Source organism: Gossypium raimondii, chromosome 8 (genome assembly GCF_025698545.1).
Source record: "Gossypium raimondii isolate GPD5lz chromosome 8, ASM2569854v1, whole genome shotgun sequence".
Taxonomy (NCBI): domain Eukaryota; kingdom Viridiplantae; phylum Streptophyta; class Magnoliopsida; order Malvales; family Malvaceae; genus Gossypium; species Gossypium raimondii.
Window position 1 is genome coordinate 48,028,022 of NC_068572.1, and position 19,858 is coordinate 48,047,879.

Here is a 19,858-nt window from a genome sequence, read left to right on the forward strand (position 1 = left end):
TGAATGTGGAGTAAATAGTAGAATTATCATGTTGATCTCATTGGTTTGAGTGTTTTTTGTGTCATTTGAATGGTAGGCATGTTTTGGTTTTGATATCTTGTGAATTGATATGGAAATGGTCATTTAGTATTGGTAACTTGTGGTTATGGAAGTGAGTATATTTGCCTTTGTTAAGTAGCATGAATGAGTGATTTTGATAATTGGTATTTGAAACCTTATTGATGATGAAATAAGTTTCATATAATGATTGCATTTTAGTTAAATTACTTGTATGTATAATTGAGTTTATATTTAAATTTGTTTGTGATGGTGCCAAATGATATATTGGTTAGTATTAGGATAATGGTGCCTTTGCATACTTAGATATTAATTATAATAGATAAGATGATTAATAGATCATGGTTGAATCATAGCATGTTTGTAATGGATTGAATGAGTTTTATGCAGGTCATATGTCATATGTGTTTCTATTTACATTTATGAATTAAGATATAGGTTTGAGCATGAAATGAATTTTCAACTTGTAATTTTTGTACCATATGAATAAAAGTATCGATACCAAGGACCAAGGTATCAATACTTGACCAAATGAACAGTGTTTTCATATTACAGATTGCCAAAATGGTATAAATATCGAATTTGGTATCCTATCACAAAATATCGATACTTGTTTCTTTAGTATCAATACTTAGTTCAAAGTTTTGAAAAAATAATACAGTTTGATATTTTTTCATTCCCGAATCTAATCTATTGTATTTAAAATCTCGATTTAGTCCCATTTGCATTTTTAATAATTAATGTGTATTAATATGATCATTCAATGTTTTAAATTACACGTGATTGTTCCAGAATTATTCGTAGCATCTCGTAGTTAGGGTCCAACCATCGGACTGGGTATGGGGTGTTACACTCACTCTTAATAGGCTATACTTCATTCTCTTTATTGATCGTGAACATCTTTGGTCGCTCTAAACAGTCCCACATCTTATGCGAACCACAACACAAGAAGCACTTTACTGACTTCTTCTCATTCTTTTTGACTCTTTTGGCTTCGACAGAATGCACAATTGAACCAAGTCTCATTAATACTTTTTCTTGTTCATCACCCCCTTCAATGGCAAAAAGCTCAGATTTATTTAGATAGACCCTCACCATATGCGGACCATCACAAATGAAGCATTTCACTAGCCCATTCGGTCTATTGTTGGGCTTCTCCTTCCCATTAGGTGGTTTCTCATTGCCACCATTCTTACTATTGCCATTGTTGTCATTTCCATCTTCCTCATGGTCTCCCTCACCATTGCCCCTCTCTTTGGGCTTGGAAGACTAAAACTTGTCTTTCCTTGGGCCAAGCTCGACAAAAGATTCCGCTTTGACCATGGCTATAGTAAGCTCAATGATATCTTGTCGACACAACTCTTGTTTCGACCAAGGCTTCAACCCATCTTTAAACTAGTAGAAAACTTTTTTCTCATTCAAGTAAGAGATTTGAAGCATCAACTCACTGAACTCTCAAATATACTCTCGAACAGTGCCTTGTTGCGTAATTCGACGCAACTTAGACTAAGCCTCCTTCTCGGCATACTATGGGTAAAACTGCTTTTTTAGTTCCTTCTAAAAATCCTTCTAAGTTCCTATTGAGGTGCCAACTCGTCTCTCATCTGTGGACCTATGACGCCACCATAAAATAGCGACATCGGTAAAATAAAATGTAGCATTGCTTACCTTAGTGGCATCATCCTCGATGCCTATCACATGTAAGTATTGTTCCATCCCCTAGAGGAAATTGTCCACCTCTCTTGCGAACCTCGTCCCCTTGAACTATTTTGATTTAAGAACATCCATTCTATGTTGCTTCAGTCCTGAAGCCAACATCCCATTACCCAGAGCAACTTTACAGATAATGAGCTCCCCCTTAAGCTCTGCAACTTGTTCCTTCAAAGTCGTTACCATGACTTCAAGAGCATCATTCTTCTTTGTCAACTTCTTGGTTTGATCATCCATGCCAACATTGAGGGCCTCTCACATCGCATCCCAACTGGAAATGAAAGCCTCCGCAACATAGTTCCTGAGTTGCACTCTCATTGAGTCTAACTCATCAGTACGTCACTCAACTACCTCAAGTGTTTCCTTTGCACCACCCATGGATTTCTCAAGATTGGTCACTCGACATTCCAATGCTGACAATATATCCTTCAATCTGCTATTTTTCCTAGACCTCCTACGAGCCTCCATCGAGACATTTTGTTTATCTTCTCCTTTTGTCATCTCGAATGACACCTTTGAACCTTAGCTCTAATACCAACTGTCACAGGGCTAGAACTTTAGTTTGGCAAAATACGCAGCCTTAGGCTATTTCTTGGGTTCAAATCTTACCTAAGTCAACCTACTCTTGAAAAACGATAAAAAAAGTTACGAACTAACAAAAAACCACGAAAAAATAGTGCACACCAATGTTTGAGTAAATGCTCTCAAAAGTAATCTATTACTTTGGATGTTTACAGTTGAGCGAAGGGGTGAGCAAAATTCGATTCGACTCGAAAAAAAGTTCAAATTATTCGAATCAAGTTAATCGAATCAACTCAAATTATTTTTCAAATTTCGAGTTCGAATCAAATTAAATTTTTAAATTTGAATAACTCGAATAAACCAAATATTAATCTATATTCTTTTAAAATTTAAATTTATATTATACCAGCCCAAACCCTTTTACCTTATTTCCCTCCAAAGCCCAAACCTTTTTACTCTATTTTCCCCCAAAGCCCAAACCCCATCCCCCTCTAAGCCTGTCTACCCCCAACCAACCAACCCGACCATTTTCCCAATTTCCCCCAAATAAAATTGTCTATCCAAACCCCTAAATTTATGTTTCTTCTTCAAAAATCCTTAAATTAAACCCCCAAATCCATTTTTCTTCTTCAAAAATCCCTAAATTAAACCCTCTATTCTTCTTCTTCTTCATTATTTCATTCAACCCCCAAATTAAAATCCCTACCAAATTCATTTTTTTAATTTAACTCGAACAAATATATTCTATTCGATTCGAGTTCCATCTCACTCGGCTTGATTCGAGAAAATTGCAAATCGATTTATGATGATAAAATAGGATTCAAAAATTCGATTAACTCAAAGTTTTTTCATTCGATTCGATAGAACGTTCACTCCTAGCTGAATGAATACAAATGAGGGGGAAAGACTCTATTTATAGTTAAGCTCCCTCAAAACCAATAGTATAGATTAAGTTACATCAACGGTCGAGATTTGTGCCTATCTACAAGATGTTAGTCTTAAAGGATTTAAACTTTATACATTTTTATCCCTTTTGATTTTTGTTAACTACCCTGGTAACTCTAGTTTTATTAGACTATTTCTTTGGGCCACCAAGGCTTCAAGTTGATGAGCTTCTCTATATGTTGCACAAGTCAGGCCAGTTCAAGCGGGTCAAATGAACCCCATTTAGTAAATTGATCTCCATGGGATATTTTTTCCACAACGATCACGGGTTTTAATCTGTGGCCTGTGACGCTATGATAGAAAGGATAATGACAATGAGTGAGATGATTGAGATTATTCCTTACTTAGAGGTTGACTTTGGGTTCAAGAACGCTTGGGGATTGATTAATTATCATGTTGATAGCAAACCGCCCCTACGTGTTTATTAAAGGAGAAAAAATAGGACATGTGACAGAAAAGAGGGGGTAATTAAACTGTTATTGGGATTGCATTACTCATTTTGTCAATTAGAAAAAGAGGCCACGTTCCTAAGTTGTGGAAAGTGTGAGTACAAGTAGCACTCCTTTATTTTAGCCTTATAATTAGGAGAGTTATTCTACTATATATTTAGGGATTTTTCTGTTTTTAGTTAAGATTTATTATTGGATATTTCAAGTATTAGATTGGCCTTCTCCAATTGGACTCTTATTTGAAAGTATATACTAGCTATCTTTTTAGTCTTAAAACTTTTTATTTCCCTTCATCCATCACATGTCCTTAATCGACAAGCTTGGCAAAGGAAAGCGTAAGATTAGTAAGATTGTGACATTGTCAGACATATGTCTACCACAATTGTTGGGGAGTGAAAACTATGGATTTGAAGGTTGGTATGTGATCTCTAAATTAAATTACATTTGAGGTCTATAGTTTAAGGTTGAAGTCCAAAACCAAGTCAGAGGTTAAAGCTTAAAGGCTTGGTTTGAGGCTAGGGCTTCGAATTTAGGGTTTAGATTCTTGCCTTTAGGGTATGAGATCTAAGGTTTGGTTTCTAGAGTTCTTTATCATGGTATAGGGTTTGGGGCTTGATGTCCTAAACCAAGTGTCCAAGATCTAAGGTCCTAAGGCTCAAATTCTAATTTACGGGATCCTCGAACCTAGATTTAGGGTCTTAATTTTGAGGTTTTAGATTTGTGGTCTAAGGTCTAAGATGCAAGCCAGGAGTTTGGGTCGAGGCATGAGACTTGAGTTTGGGTTTTTAGTCTGTTACTTGGGTTTGGGCTCTTATCTCAAGGCCCAAGTCAGTAGTATTGGGCCTGTGGCCCTGTTCACTTGCTAGAACCCGGTTTCCATGCTTACAAGTGGAGCCATTCATGCCGTGTGCAGTATTTTATGGCCTCAAAATTACAACTGAGAATATGGGACACCACTAGGCGGATAACAATGGTTGAGAATAATGCAAGTGACTTATTCGCATGAAGAAAAATTGAAAGAGGAAAACCTTAAAAAAGCCATATCATGGACAATGAAATGGGGTATTGCTTTTACAATTGACAAGTAATTAGAAACCAAAGGGGAAAATAGAAAACCTATTGCAGTTAACGCTCTCTTTGCTTTTTTTTTTTCCTTAAAATTCTAGTGCAGGGGAGTTGAAGTGTCGGCTATTACATTCTGAGCAGTCATTGCTATAGCAGGGGACAGCATTGGATCGGCAGCGACTATTAATTCACCATTAACTGAAAGCTGTGAAACCATAAAAGAAATGTTAGCAGTGACATGTGCACAAATGTTAGGCAAATGGAAAGCGTTTGAACAATGAAATTATCATTCACATTATATCCTATGTTCCCCATATACATGATTATACGACCTCCAAAGATTCTCCACTCCAAATACATGAAAAAACTTTGAAAAATTTAATCATGCCCAAATTCGACACTCACGTACGAATCCGAGTAACTTAAAGTAAATCTATTCACCAATCAGTAAACTAAAACCACATTATTCAAAATAAAACACCTTTCTTTCTAATATCCGAACAACATATGCCTATGTATATATAGATTCTAGGTCAGAGGTTATTAATTATTATCGTTTATGAGTTTGTTCAAGAGTGTGGTTAACAAGGAATCCCTTCTCTCAGCTCGGCTCTCTTCTCTTCTCCTCATCTCCTCCTCCCTCTCCCTCCAAGCCTTTTCCACCATCAACCTTTCCCTCTCGAGCTTCTCCATCCAATGCTGCCATTCTTGCTCAAACAACTGTCTCTCCTGGGCACGCTTCTCCATCATCTCCCTCCACTGCATTTCCATCCTTAGTTGCTGATCAAAAAATTCTCTAAGCATTTCCTGGAGGCCTGTACTAGTGCCAGAATTTGGTCTAGGAGATTTATCCAATACAGTACTGTCAGATTTTTTCCTCTTGTGTGAAATGCCTCGAGCTGGCTTTTCTTCTTCACTTTCATCTTCGTCCTCGCCTTCAGAGAATTCATCTGAGGATCTTTCCGTGATTGTTCTCTTCACCTTTTTCTTTGCCTGGGTGGAACCGGAACCTGCTTCGGGTTCAAGTAGGCGGCGCTGCATAGTCTTGGCTCTTTCGGTGAATACTGCATGTAGTTCCTCAAAGAATGGAAATTGGCAGCCATTCTCAGGATCAGATGTCTCCTTCCCCTGCATAAAGATGACATAAAGATGACAAAGCAACATTTACACCTATGTTACCAAAAACTGCTATTTCCCCTGCATAAAGATCAAGATGACAAAGCAACACTTACACTTCTATTACCATAAATCACTATTTCCCTATCAATTTTCCCCTGCATAAAGATCAAGATGACAAAGCACGTTTCCAATCACGAACACTAGGGATCCAATTCAGTAAAACTAACATCCCATTAGCATATAATTTATTATAAAATTATTTGAGTAAAGCAAGCAAGTCACAAACTTCAAAATTTGTCTATCACAAAAACTATAGTATATATAAGTCCGAAGAAAAACATCTGTATTTCATTTACTAAACAAACTGAAGAAGATCACCATTATCGAATTGCATTCTGGGTTTTGTTTCTCATTCGAACCGTTTCAGGTAACACTGATTTATACAAACATACCTTCATATTTTTAAAATAATAATAAAATGAAAGGAAGAAGAAAGAACAATTTAGCATATTACTCTCGAGAGTCTAGACAACTAAACCATTCATTTTGAAAGCAATTTGGAAAGATTGCATGCAATGTACAATATTGATGATAGCAAAAAGGGGTTGTTTGCCTGGATGCATCCAATGCAGTGACATTACTCAATAGGAAGTTAAGACAGGTTGGGAGGAATGACAGGGAACAAAAATAAATATATTATGAGTAGATGACAAATCAGGAAACTATGATTGAGCTCGAATATTTTATATTCATCCTTGAATTCTACAAATGTTGCAGTTGGAGAGTAAGTAAAGAGGGGAAAGGGGAAAGAAGAATGAAAGGACCTTGTATCGATTGAGAAGATTTTTCCACTTGGACTTGCACTGATCAGGGGTTCGGGTATAGCCTCTATCCTTCATTCTAGCACTCACAATCTCCCAAAGGGTCTTGTTGTGCTTGGCGGCGGTGAAGTCCCTCTCAAGCTCACCCCGTATGAAGATCAGCTCCCGAGTCTCCTCCTGCCCCCACTGCCCGCTCCCTAACATCCTGCTCTGCTTAATCTACCAATCCGTCTTCCTTTATTTAGGGTTTTCTCAGCCCTTTCGCCAAGCAACTTTAACTTTGTCAAGGTCTACCTGATGGGCTGATCTTCTTCTGAAACTGAGTCGTCCAAGCTTGGGTGTTTTACCCATCACTGTGGTTGTGGAACCATGGAGGTCCCTAAGTCCTTGTTCCGTTTCCCAGCGCTTGGAAACTCCAATTCTATTTTGTTCACAGGTGCAAATTGCTGAAGCTAATTCTCAGATATGGTGGGTTCTTCACTAGGCTATGTCAGCTAGCTAGTCCATTCATTTATAGGCCCAAACTTAGATTACATATAAAAGAGGATAGGAAAACGTTGCTTATACACTTCCCACAGCTACTTTTTAGTTTTCATTAATTAAAAAAGGAAGAAAAAAAATGCTTAATTAAGGGTGGATTTGGGTGAACTTATCTGCTATTAGTGTATCAGTGAGTTTAAATACTATCAATATTATAACATGATATTAAATGCAATGCACTGCATCGCACTCTATTGCCCATCCAAACTGCTTTGAATAGATGTTTCTGGTGGAATATGCTAATTTAAGAATTCCAAGTAAAGGCTTGTTACCAAATTATACACCTTGTATTTATACTGGGAAGTGTAGATTTCATAGAAAAGCACCATAGTCGTCTACAAACTTGTAGAGAAACGGAAAAATGAATCAAACGTTTGTAGCCTCCGTTTTCACGATATTCAAATTCTTCCTAAAACACATTACTCTATTTTGCTTGGACCACAACTACATTCTCAATTTATGCATGTATGCAGCTACCAAGATCTTCATATTTGTGTTTGTATGCAGCAACTACATTTTCGATACAAAGTTCTACTTAACAAAACCAAAATGAAAGACGAGCCCCATTAAAACATTGTGCCTCCTGGCATTGCATGCCCTGAACCAAGCCAATCTAGTATATCTCATCATCTGGAATATCAGGGGTCAAGAATTTCCTAGGATCTTTGCTAATTTCCTCGTAGTTTAAGCTTGCCTTCACTCTTTCCGGCACTGGTTCCAATGGAATGATGCTATCTCTATCGATAACACCATCTATTATTCCGTATTCCACAGCTTCTATTGGAGACATATATCGATCCCTATCAATATCCTTCAGCACTTGTTCAAATGGACGCCCAGTAGAAGCAGAAATTATTCTTGTCACGTTGTTCTTGTTATGCATAATTTCCCGTGCTTGGATTTCCACATCTATAGCTTGGCCACTAGCACCTCCTAGAGGTTGATGAATCATTATTCGTGTGTTTGGCATTGCAAAGCGCTTGCCTTTGGTGCCACCACCAAGGATGATCGAAGCTGTTGATGCTGCAATGCCGATTCCAACTGTGGAAACATCAGCCCGGACAAGCTGCACTACATCATATATGGCCATTGTAGCACTGATACAAATAGCAAAAACAGCAGATCAGCAAAAAGAAAGGATAGGCAAGCAAGGTGATACAATCAGAAATCAAATAGAAGACAAAATGTTAAAATGGAACCATAACGGGGAAGTTTCTATTCTTTTGTACATCACCAATGGGAAGGAAAATAAATTTTTTTAAAGAAAAACAGAAAGAAAAGAGTAATTTAATTATTAGCCTTATTTGGATTGCACAAAGATAAAAACAAAGGAAGGTTGGGCAAGCAGTCTTATTTGGTTGAGTGGAAAGGGTAGGAAATGGAAATTTATCATGTTTACTAGCAGTTATAGTCTTCATATATTTAGTGGTTTTCTTTCTTCTTGTGTGTGCGCACACGTGCAAAGTGATTATGTCAGTACATTAGACAAATTATGAGGAACCGTTCACCAAAATCTTCCATTCCTTCCCCATCAAGTGAAACGTTTCCCTTGCAAAAGTGGGTACCCTTTGCTTCAAGCCTCAATGGAAACATAACATGTAAGATTGCATACATGTTTTCAAACATAAATTGATGACCTAAACTGCATATAATGCCAACTGCTCTAAGCTCCTAAAGATTGAAGAATATGAACACTTCCAACTGGCCCTGCAACAACCTAAGTTATACCCAAAGATTGCATAAACAGAAGGATCAGAGCTGACTCCTAATCCAGGAAACATCTATTGCGCATAATTTGCCCATTTTAAGGAATTGAAAAAAAATAAAGCACACTAAGAAACTTGACCTTGGTCATTAGAAGAAAAAAAGAATAAATAATCACACACAATTGGACAATAAGATTGTGAACTACCACACATGCTAATTTAATGATGAAGCAAGACTCTTTATGCTTGGACGAAGCAATAAAGTTTCCATCCTCGAGCTGATGCTGCAAACCAAGAGTTGTAGCTTGCTGGACATTTATACCATAGGCTCAGCCATGACCCAATATCCGTTTTAGGCTACTTGAGTTATTTTTAGTGGTTAGACTTGCTAGCTTATCAAGCACTAAGGTTCGGAAGCATTCTATAAGTACTTTAGAGATGCTACTCTATTAAATGGGGTTTACAAACAAGATAGATCTTTAAATCATTGCTATCATGCTCCTTCAATAAGAAATATCAGGAAACAATGATAATCCATATCCAAGGAGAATACCACTCCAATCAAATAAAAATTTCCATTTCGTTTCCAAGAACCTAAACAATGATGTGTCCTAGTTGAAGAACAAACAGAGAATTCATTATTCAGTTTGTTAGGGGAATATTAAAGCGATCAAGATTAGAGAAATGGTACCTTCAGCCAGAGTTTTTCCAATAAAGTAACTCACCCAAGTCATGACTTGTCAGTTCAAGATTCATAGAAAAATAATCTTAATTAAGAAAATGCCCATTGATAAAATCATCGGATATGAATTTCCAAGATTCACACGCAGACTAAAATGTTCTTTCTTTCCCAGAGAGAAAACAATTTCACGGAACAGAGCAGAAGTTGTAGCAACAATGTGTTCTTTGCATTATTATCTTTGCTTAGGGTTACAGGGCAGCAGAAAAAATATAAAATCCTAGAAAAAAAAAAGGGGGATACCTCAAAGAACCACCAGGGGAATTAATGAAGAGTCTGATATCTTTAGTGGGGTCCTGAGCGTCCAAAAGCAGCAACTGACTTATAATGGCATCAGCCACAAAGTCATCAATGTTGTTACCTAGAAAAACGATTCGCTCCCTGAGCAACAACCCCATAGCGTCGGCCTCGGCCCCTCGCATGGCGGTGGCGGGGCTCTGAGGGGCTGACAATTTGAGGGAATTCGCAGTAGGTTTCAGTTTGAGAGATGAGGAGAGGGGCGTGGATGTGGGTGCGGAGCACACAAAGGAAGGGTTTGGGAAAGTAAGAGAGAGTTTATGTTTAGGTTTGAGATGAAGAGAGGAGAAGGAAGGGGTTAGAGAAGATGAGAGGGATAGTAAACCCATGGCGCGTTGTGATGTTGGTGGTGCGTCGAGAAAACTCAGTCACAGATAAGCAACTACTCCGACTGAAGCCGCCACCCCTTTGCCCTTCGTTCTTGATATGATTTCTGGGAAATACCGTTCCAATATTATTATCCTACGCTATGATTGGATAGGCAAAGGTTTAAATATGTGAGAGGTCTTTATACTTTTGAAAAATGTAAACTTTAGTCCGTATAGTATTGAGTCTCAAATGATTTAATATTTTTTAATATTATCTAAATTTACCTAGTTACTTTATTATAAAATAAAGGATAAATATTAAAATTATATATAATTTTGGTTTAATTTATAATTTTATGCATAAATTTTGATTTTATGTAAGTTTAAACATGAATTTTTATTTGATTCGCTTCTCATAAATTATTAACATAATTACTAATATAGCTTCATTTTATGTTTATATATATTTCATACAAAAATACTTATATTTATCCATATAAAATATATCGATGTATTTATTTAAATATGTATGATTGAATCAAAATTAAAGTTTCATGTATACATTTGAACCACAATCAAAGTTCCACATATATAATTGTACCAAATCAAAGTTCATGTGTAACACCCCTATACTAGTTCCGACCTTCGGGACCTGGTATAGGACTATTACATTTGGTGCTAAAGTGATCTTGACTAAACAGTAAGCAATTTCAAACATTAATTATAGCATTTTAACTTATTTAAGTCTTTAATTTTTATCTTAAATGTTTGGGGTCATCATCGGTCAATCGTTTACGTTAAAAAGTGATTTAAAAATGATTTTTAAGAAAAACAGAGGCAAGTATTAGTAACAAAACATAGGGTATCGATACCTTAACAAGGTATCTGTACCCTTGACCAGTGTTGATACCAAAATGGCATTTTGGAACTCAAAATTTCAAAAATTTCATGTAGGTATCGATACCTATGGCTGAGGTATTGATACCAAAGCATGGTATCAAACCAAATTAGCATTCTATTTTTCAAAAACTCAATTCCAAACACCAAATATCGATTCCTGACCCCTGGTATCGATACTTTAGGTCAAATTTGTCAACATTGGGAAGTATATAATGATATATTAATTCAATAAAGGACTAAATCGCAAAAGTGAGAAAATTTTTATGGCCCAAGAGTAAATACTCAAAATTTGAGGGGTTAAAGTGTAAATACGAAAAAGTTGAAAGACCAATAGTTCAAATATTTTAAGGGTAGAATGATCTAGAAATTAAGGAAAATGGATGAATTAGGACCAAATTGAATAAGTGGAAAAAGTATGAGGGGTTAAATCACAATTTTACCAAAGTGAGTGATGAGTCAATAGAGGAATTTTAAAGAATAATTAGCGGCAAAATGGTCATTTAGCAAGGAAGATAATGTTGAAGAGTAATGATGATGTTAGTGATATTTTAGATTAATTAAATAAATATTAGGTTATTAATATTTTGATTTGATTTTTAATTATATTTTTTATTATTCTATTTAGTATATAAGAAAAGAAAGATGAAGAATTCTCTTCATCTTTCCATGCTACCAATGTGAGAAGAGAAAAGAAAGAAAGAAATTTTCTTTTCTTTATAATTTGGTCATTTTACCAAAAATTCACCATTTTCACTTAGAAATCAAAAGATTTTCCATAGCTACCAAGAGAGAAAATAATAAGGAGACTATGGGGAGCTAGAATATCAAGTTAGATTCAAGAAATAGAAGTGGAGGATAGAGAAAATCAAGTTAAAGATTTAAATCAATAGGACAAGGTAAGAATATAAAGATTTCAATATATTTTTAAGTTTGATATTATTGAAAAAACATGAAAATGATGTTAAAGTAGAGTTTTCTTATATAAGGTTCTATGTTCTTGATATGTTAGTGAAGGGAAATAAGAGGAAGTGGTGGGAAATATTGTCGAGAAAGGATAGGAGGGTGCTATAAACTTGGTTATCAACATTGTGCACTAAAACAGTTTTGGATAGCAGCAGTAGTCTGAATTTGAAAATTCACCAAAAATTGTAGAAATTTAACTAGAGGTTAATTAAAGTATTAAATTAAAGTCTATCGAGTCTAGTTTTACATAGAAGAAATGTTGTAAGTAAAATAATTTCATATTATGAGATATATGAATTTTTGTAAGACAATGTCAGATTGATTTTGGGTTCCCCTGTTCTGAATTTGGAAAATCATCAAAAATTTTAAAAAAATAATTATGGGTTTAAAATTATATGTTTAAATTCTTAATGAGTCTATTTTCAATAGAAACAAGCAAAAACATCATCCAAACCCCGTACTAAGAGATAATTAATTGTTAGTAAAGAAAGGTTGAAGTCACAAACAATGTAATGTGGATAAATTTAAAGATTTTACTGTACTTATTGGCTAAATTATAAATTCTAAAATTTTATGGTAGAGATATATTTGAGTCTAGTTTCAAAAACATCAAGAAGATCTTAATTTAGAATTCTGTAGCTTAAGATATAAATAATTTAGTGACTATGATTCAAGTGGACAACTTTGATATGAACATATAAGTTCATAGTGGAATTATAGATAATGTTACGTATAAGCATGTTATATACATTAAGGATGTGGAATGGAGAGGAGGAGGAAAATATATGAATATTCAACTAGCATGGGCTTACATTAAAAATAGCTAATTTACATGTTTTAGGCTCGGGGACTAAATTGAATAAAAGTAAAATTTTAAAGGGCAATTTTGTAAAAATGTAAAAATGACCAAATTGCATGAAATGATTTTTTATTGTATAAATTAATATATTGAAATAAAGTATTAATATCAAGTGGGTTTAGAGATTTAAATTTGTTGTATGGTGATATTATAAAGTGATTTTGTTAAATATTGATGTTAGGATCAAATTGCGAAAATGGTTAAAATATTAGGGTTTGATATTAAATTTATATTTTATTAAGGTTTATATGATAGCCTATAATATTTGGATAAATTATTAATTGAGGAAAATTAGTGATTTGATAGATTAACTAGTTAAGGGACTAAATTGTAAAAGTTGTAAAAGCTAGGGTAATTATGTAAATTTGAAAATTTGAAGGATATAAATTGTGAAATGAATTGGAACTTAAATATATGCTAATGAATGAGAAATTTTATATTTTAGATCAAAATTTCGTCGATACTCGTGAAAAGGGAAAAATAACGAAATAGTCCCTCAACTCCTACAATTATTACAACTCAATTCAGGTAAGTTCATGGGGTTTATAATTATATTGAAATGATGAATGATATTATGTATTTAGTATATTGTTGAAAAATAGAACATTGTTAAATTATCATGTATTTAGCATGTTGTTGAAAAATGGAATATTGTTAAATTATGAAATTGAATTGAATGTTCAAAACGAGTGGAATGCGGGATTGAGTATAATCGTTCTGTGGCAAAGGATGAATTGATGGTAAATTCAAAGGATGAATTAACGGTAAATGCAAAGGATGAATTGACAGTAAATGCAAAGGAAGAATTGGCGGTAAATGCAAAGGATGAATTAATGGCAAATTACCCAAGTAAACCGAGGTTCAGCATTTGTTGCGAACTTTCGTGTTTACTTTCTTTTTAGCTCTCATGAGCTTCCATTAACTCATATGAGTTTCCGTTCAACCCTTATGGGTTTCCGTTAAGCTTTTTTAAGCTTCAATTTAACCCTTATGGGTTTCCGTTCAGCTCTTTTGAGCTTCAGTTTAACCCTTATGGGTTTCCATTCAGCTCTTTTCAGCTTCAGTTTAACCCTTATGGGTTTTCGTTCATCTCCTATGAGCTTCCGTTCAACCCTTACGGGTTTCTAATTAGCACTTATGTGCTTCAGTTTAGCCTTCAGGCTTCTAAAAATGATTGTACTCATATCCGTAAGTCGTTCTTTGAATGGCAAGTTATTGAGAGTTGTCTTGGATGATATATGTATATGAAAAAACAGTAAAAGATGATATGTATCATGTAATGAGTATATATATCAATATCTTGATATGTTGAAACATGAAAATTATGTAAGTTGAGATGAGTAATAAACTCAAGTGTGACATGTTGAGATAATAAGGTTATTGATGTTGAAATTAAATGAAATATGTTCAAGTACGCTAACAAGTGTTGTTGTTTGATACTTAGGCAAGTGCTAAACTACTGGTTGAATGGTAATATGTTTAAATTATAAGATGCATTGAAATGGTAAGTGTTCAGATGAAAATATGCTTGTACTTATGAAAGAGTGGTAAGGTTTAAGTTATGCAATTTCTTATGAAATGATTTATCATGTGATTAATTCGAAAAAGGTCCATGTTTAAATGCACTAGCTTGTAGCTATGATGGAATGACATGTTTATGACTGATGTGTTATGCATACGGAATGAATGTGGAAAGTAAAGAAATGCAAATGAAAATAAAGAAATTTGGAAGAGTTAAAGTTGTTTAAAATCCTACTATGCTAAGAATAATATGTATAAGTGATACTGTAGATGTATTCACTTAGTGAGTTGTTAAATATAACTTCATGAGTATTGTGGTATCAATATTGAATTATTCTTGATATGTTTAAATTTCATATTTGAAAAGAAGTATTACGATTAAAGGTTATACGAGCTTACTAAGCATTCATTGCTTATGTATTTGTTTTCCTTTACTTTTCAGATTATCGGAAGCTCAATTGGGTTAGAAGCTTGTCGGAGTTGTATCACACTATCCATCGGTTCTATCAGTACTTCGAACGTTTTGATTTTGGTTATAATGACATGTATAGATATTTTGTTTAATGATGACCTATATGTAATTTATTGGGTTTAGCCACTTATTTTGGCTTGTTTTGGATGTCTAATTATGGCCTTTAAAATGACCTATTTTCATCCAAACGGGCAGAGACACAGGTGTGTGTCTCAACCGTGTGTGACACATGACCAGGTGACACGGCCGTATGTCCCACGTATCTTAAATTTGCACAAAACATAATGCTCACACGGTCTAGCACATGGGTGTGTGACTTGGCCGTGTGACCCAAGTCAGTATACTCACATGGGCTGAGACACGACCGTGTGTCCCTATTTCGAATGCCCACATAGCCTGAGACACGGACGTGTCTCCAAACACCGTGTGAGTCACACGGCCGTGTGACCTCTACAGTGTTGAAAATTTTAAATATTTTCGAAAAATTTTATGAGTTTTCGACTTTGTTTCTAATGCATAATTTGGGCCTCGAGGGCTCGTTTAAGAGACAATATGTATGATTTTGATTGGTTTCTAAAATATTGAGGATAATATCTTACTTTCTTACTATAGTAATTTTCAGGGTATTACAAAATTTGCTCAAAAATATTTGGAAAATTTGCTAAAAGCCTCTTGCAAAGAGTTTGAACCAATTCAACACTTAAAAACCAATTTAAAGCAATTCTAAATCAACCATACTTAACCAATAATCATACCACATATGCATACATACATTTAAACTCTTATTAATTCATTTTCAATAATGCTAAAGTACTTAATTAATTTACCTAGAATAAGTAAAACTTTTAAAGTTTACAAAATAACCTCTTTTTACCAAGTTCCATACCACACCACCTATGTACATGTCATTCTAAATAAAAAAGCAATACATACACTTTTCGGGCTTGGCGATGTGATGAGATGAGCAGTTGACAACCTCGACTCTAGCTCGTCGGATTTAACTGTACCTACGCGTTGAAATAAACACGTTAAGCTAGTGAAGGCTTAGTAAGCACTAAAAGAATAAATGAATATAACATATAATTAAAATGTTACTAATATATATTATACTTCCACACATGAATATCTTTATGACTAGACATTTATTTCAACAAATTTACTTACCTTGAGTAATTTCCATACTTGCTTTGATACTTTAAATACTTGTGTTTCTTGCCTTCACACATTTTCCCACAGTAGACTATTTAGAACAATTCAGGATATACAGATCAAGTACAGGGGTGCAAATATATGCACAAGTAAACGGAGAGCACCAAGGTGCTATACGAAGAGCACAAGCGTGCTAAACAGAGAGCACTAATGTGCTAAAAAATAAAGAGCGCGTTGAGGATCCTTAATGGCATGCCACTAGTATCCTAATAGTTCTAATTCTGTCTACTTAGGAATTTAACATAATTTCATACAAATGTTCATATTATAACAAAAATTTGAAAATATTCCACATTTTTCCATATTTCACAATTTAACTCCTAATTAATAAATTGCATGCATAACATTATTTTCCATGCACATTTCTTTTTCTCAACATAAATATTAACATTCAACCAAATGCACCATTTTATATTTTACACTTATAATTCCCTTAATAAATTTCATAGTATTACGATTTAGTCATTTTATTTGCATAATTTGTAAGAGCTCGTTTTTAGTGAAATCGGAACAGTAGTTTCGGGACCACAGATACGAGGTTGGAATAAAATTTATTTTAATATTATTTTATGGTCTATAGTATGATAGAAATATCGTATGAAAATTTCGTTAAGAAATTTTACCGCTTACATGCCTAGCTTGATAAAAAGGACTACATTGCATAAAGTATGAAACTTGAATTCTAGTAGTTAAAAGTATCAAATAGCTATGAAATTTAAAATTGGAGGTCCTTATATATAAAATAGACCATTTAGAGTAGTTAGTAGATAAGAATGATTATTCATCATTGGAAATTTAATAAATTAGTAAGGTTAATTTTGGAAAGTTAATAAAATAATGAGGATAAATGAATTAAATAATTATTATTATCATTCATTCTCATATCTTTCATAAAAATATGGAAACCCTAGCCATGGAAGCTTGAGTTTTAGCAAACTTATTTGGCTTAATTAGGTATGTATTTTAGTCTCGTTTTTAATAATTTTTATGTTTCCGAGATCGTAATAGCTTAATCTAGCTATCTTGGGGATTAATTTACAAAACTGTTAAAGTAATAGGGTTTTTCCATGGATGAGTATAATTGAATTTTGAAGTTTTATGATAGAAAATGAAAGGTTGTTGTTAGATAAACAACTTTTGTAAAGAGAAATTTGTTAAAATTATCAATTAGGGACTAAATTGAAAATATGAAAATTTATGGAAAAATTCTTAATTTTGTGAAATACATGGGCTGCTATTGATATGTATGAAAATAAACTAGGCTTGAATAAGGATTAAATTGTATGAATTTCATTTTTCGAGCCTAGGGACTAAATTGTAATTAATTAAAAGTATAAGGGCAAAATAATAATTTTTCCAAAGATGTGTGTTGGATTAAATTGAATATGAATTATATTAAATTGAGTTAAATTCATTCGTATAGATTCGGATAGACCTAATACGGAGTTAGATCGAGGCAAAGAAAAAGTATCGGACTAGTAGCCTTCGTATCTACGAAAACTTATCGAGGTAAGTTCGTGTAACTAAATTGTATATTTATTTGTACAAATTTCCATGTATAATTATGATAACATATCCGATAATTATCGAGTCGCCTTTGAACCTTAGAAATTTGAAGGATACGAATGACATGTCATTAGGGTTCCCGATATAGTTGTGATCCTGCATATGTTGCAGACACACCATAGCTCTCTTGAGCTTCCCGATACTTGGCTCGCAAGAGCTTTCTGATATATAGCTCGTATGAGCTTCCCGTTACTTAGCTCACATGAGCTTCCCATTATATGGCTCGGAAGAGCTTCCCGTTTACATGCTTGTATAAGCATACAAGTAAATGAATTGATGGATTACAGATTTGCACACTTCGTGTGTACTACCAGTGTATCCAATGATATTTTAAATGGTTCAACGGGCAAAGTTCTGATATGAAACAATATGAGTTCAAAATGAACAATTACGGGTATATACTTGAATTGCATGGAAATGATATTACATGATATATTGAAATATGAGATGGATGATACATGTATGCGAATATTACCTAGTGATTATGTACATCCATGTTTATTAGTTATGGAAAGTGTTACATGGCTAACATGTTGAGGATATGTGTTTAGGCTTTTGGCCAAATTGGTTTGGTTATATTAGCATGCTTACCTTAAGTGTGATTAAATGGTAAGTTAATTTCCTTGTTATACAAACTTACTAAGCTTAAATGCTTACTCTGTGTTATTTTCCATGTTTTATAGTAATTCAGAAGCTCATTTTCGTTGGAAGCTGGTCGGAGTAACTTCACACTATCCATCAGCCTTTTCGGTATAATTAGTAAATTAATTTTGGTTATAATGGCATGTATAGGTTAATTTGGCTAATGATGGCATACAAATGTTTTGTTGGAACTAGCCATTTGAATGGCTTGTGATGAATAAATTTTGATGTGTATGTAAGTGGTCTTATCATGTTTGATGTGTGTTTGAAATGGTTGAATGATAGAAATCTTATAAGTATATTAATAGTTGGGTTGAATAGGTATATTTGGTAAATTATGCATACATGTATTTGGTCATGTAGGTGAAATTGGTTATTTGATTGATATGAGTTATGTTGTCATTTAAAGAGCCTAAGGGCATATTGTTGGTATGTGATAGTATTACATGTTTAAGAATTGATTTTGGCTTGATTTGAATGCCTTGTTATGGCTTCTTGATGTCCAAAATGTTGATTTAGGTTGATGACAAATTGGGTGAGGAATATGGCTAGGAAAATGACCTAATTTTTGTCCACACGGCCAGAGACATGGGCGTGTGTCCCTTGTATCTTTAATTTGCACAAAACAGAGTGCTCACATGGCCTAGCACATGGGCGTGTGGATTGGCCGTGTGACCCAAGTCAGAGAGCTCACAAGTTTGGACATGGGCTGGGACACGGCCATTTGTCCTTATTTCGAATGCCCACACAGCCTAAGACATGGGTGTGTCCCTTGATCGTGTGAGCCACACGACTTGACCACACGGGCGTGTGTCCCCTGCACCTTTGAAATTTTTTGATGTTTTTTAAAAAAATTCTTTAAGTACCCGATTTAGTCCCGACTTATTTTCGATGTGTATTTTGAGTCTCGATGACTCGTATAAGGGACAATATAATTGATTTTGATTGGTTTTTGACATGAATGTTATATGATATGAGATGTCTGAATATTTGGTCCGTAAACTCCGGTAATACTCAGTAACCCTGTTCCGGCGACGGATATGGGTTAGGGGTTAGGGGTGTTACATAATTTCCTACCTTACTATCCTAGTAAACTAAAATATTATAGCATGAACATTTAGAGAAAAATAATGGTAATTATTATAGTACTTACAATAAAATGGTTGAGATGATGTATTTTCTTCTTCCTTCACTCATTGGCCTTCTATTTTCCTTTTCCTTTTCCTTTAATTGGGTCCTTTTCTTTCTTTTCTTTTTCTTCAATTTCATATCAAACATATAATATTTACAATCCAAAACAACAATCATATAACTTTACTATGCTAGATAATGAAAACAAACATGTATGACACGATGATTTCACCATCACTTACCTTAACTTTTGATTTTATAATCTAACCCTTATTTTCTCTCTCCTTCTACTCCTCTATGGAAGCTCTTCGCATGAA

The 19,858-nt window shown here is 34.3% G+C and overlaps 2 protein-coding genes across 2 annotated transcripts; both read right to left on the reverse strand.

Moving 5' to 3' along the window:
* Nucleotides 1-5,017: 5,017 nt before the first annotated feature.
* On the reverse strand, nt 5,018-7,177 carry LOC105791802 (trihelix transcription factor GT-3b). The gene is made up of 2 exons (XM_012620036.2): nt 6,692-7,177; nt 5,018-5,876 (listed from the first exon to the last, which is right to left on the reverse strand). Exons 1-2 carry the CDS (start codon nt 6,890-6,892, stop codon nt 5,292-5,294), a joined length of 786 nt encoding a protein of 261 aa, XP_012475490.1. The 5' UTR covers nt 6,893-7,177; the 3' UTR covers nt 5,018-5,291.
* A 316-nt stretch (nt 7,178-7,493) lies between these two features.
* Nucleotides 7,494-10,439, reverse strand: LOC105791803 (ATP-dependent Clp protease proteolytic subunit 4, chloroplastic). The gene is made up of 2 exons (XM_012620037.2): nt 9,917-10,439; nt 7,494-8,325 (listed from the first exon to the last, which is right to left on the reverse strand). The coding sequence occupies exons 1-2, from the start codon at nt 10,297-10,299 to the stop codon at nt 7,842-7,844; spliced, it is 867 nt and encodes a 288-aa protein (XP_012475491.1). The 5' UTR covers nt 10,300-10,439; the 3' UTR covers nt 7,494-7,841.
* Between the last annotated feature and the right edge of the window lie 9,419 nt (nt 10,440-19,858).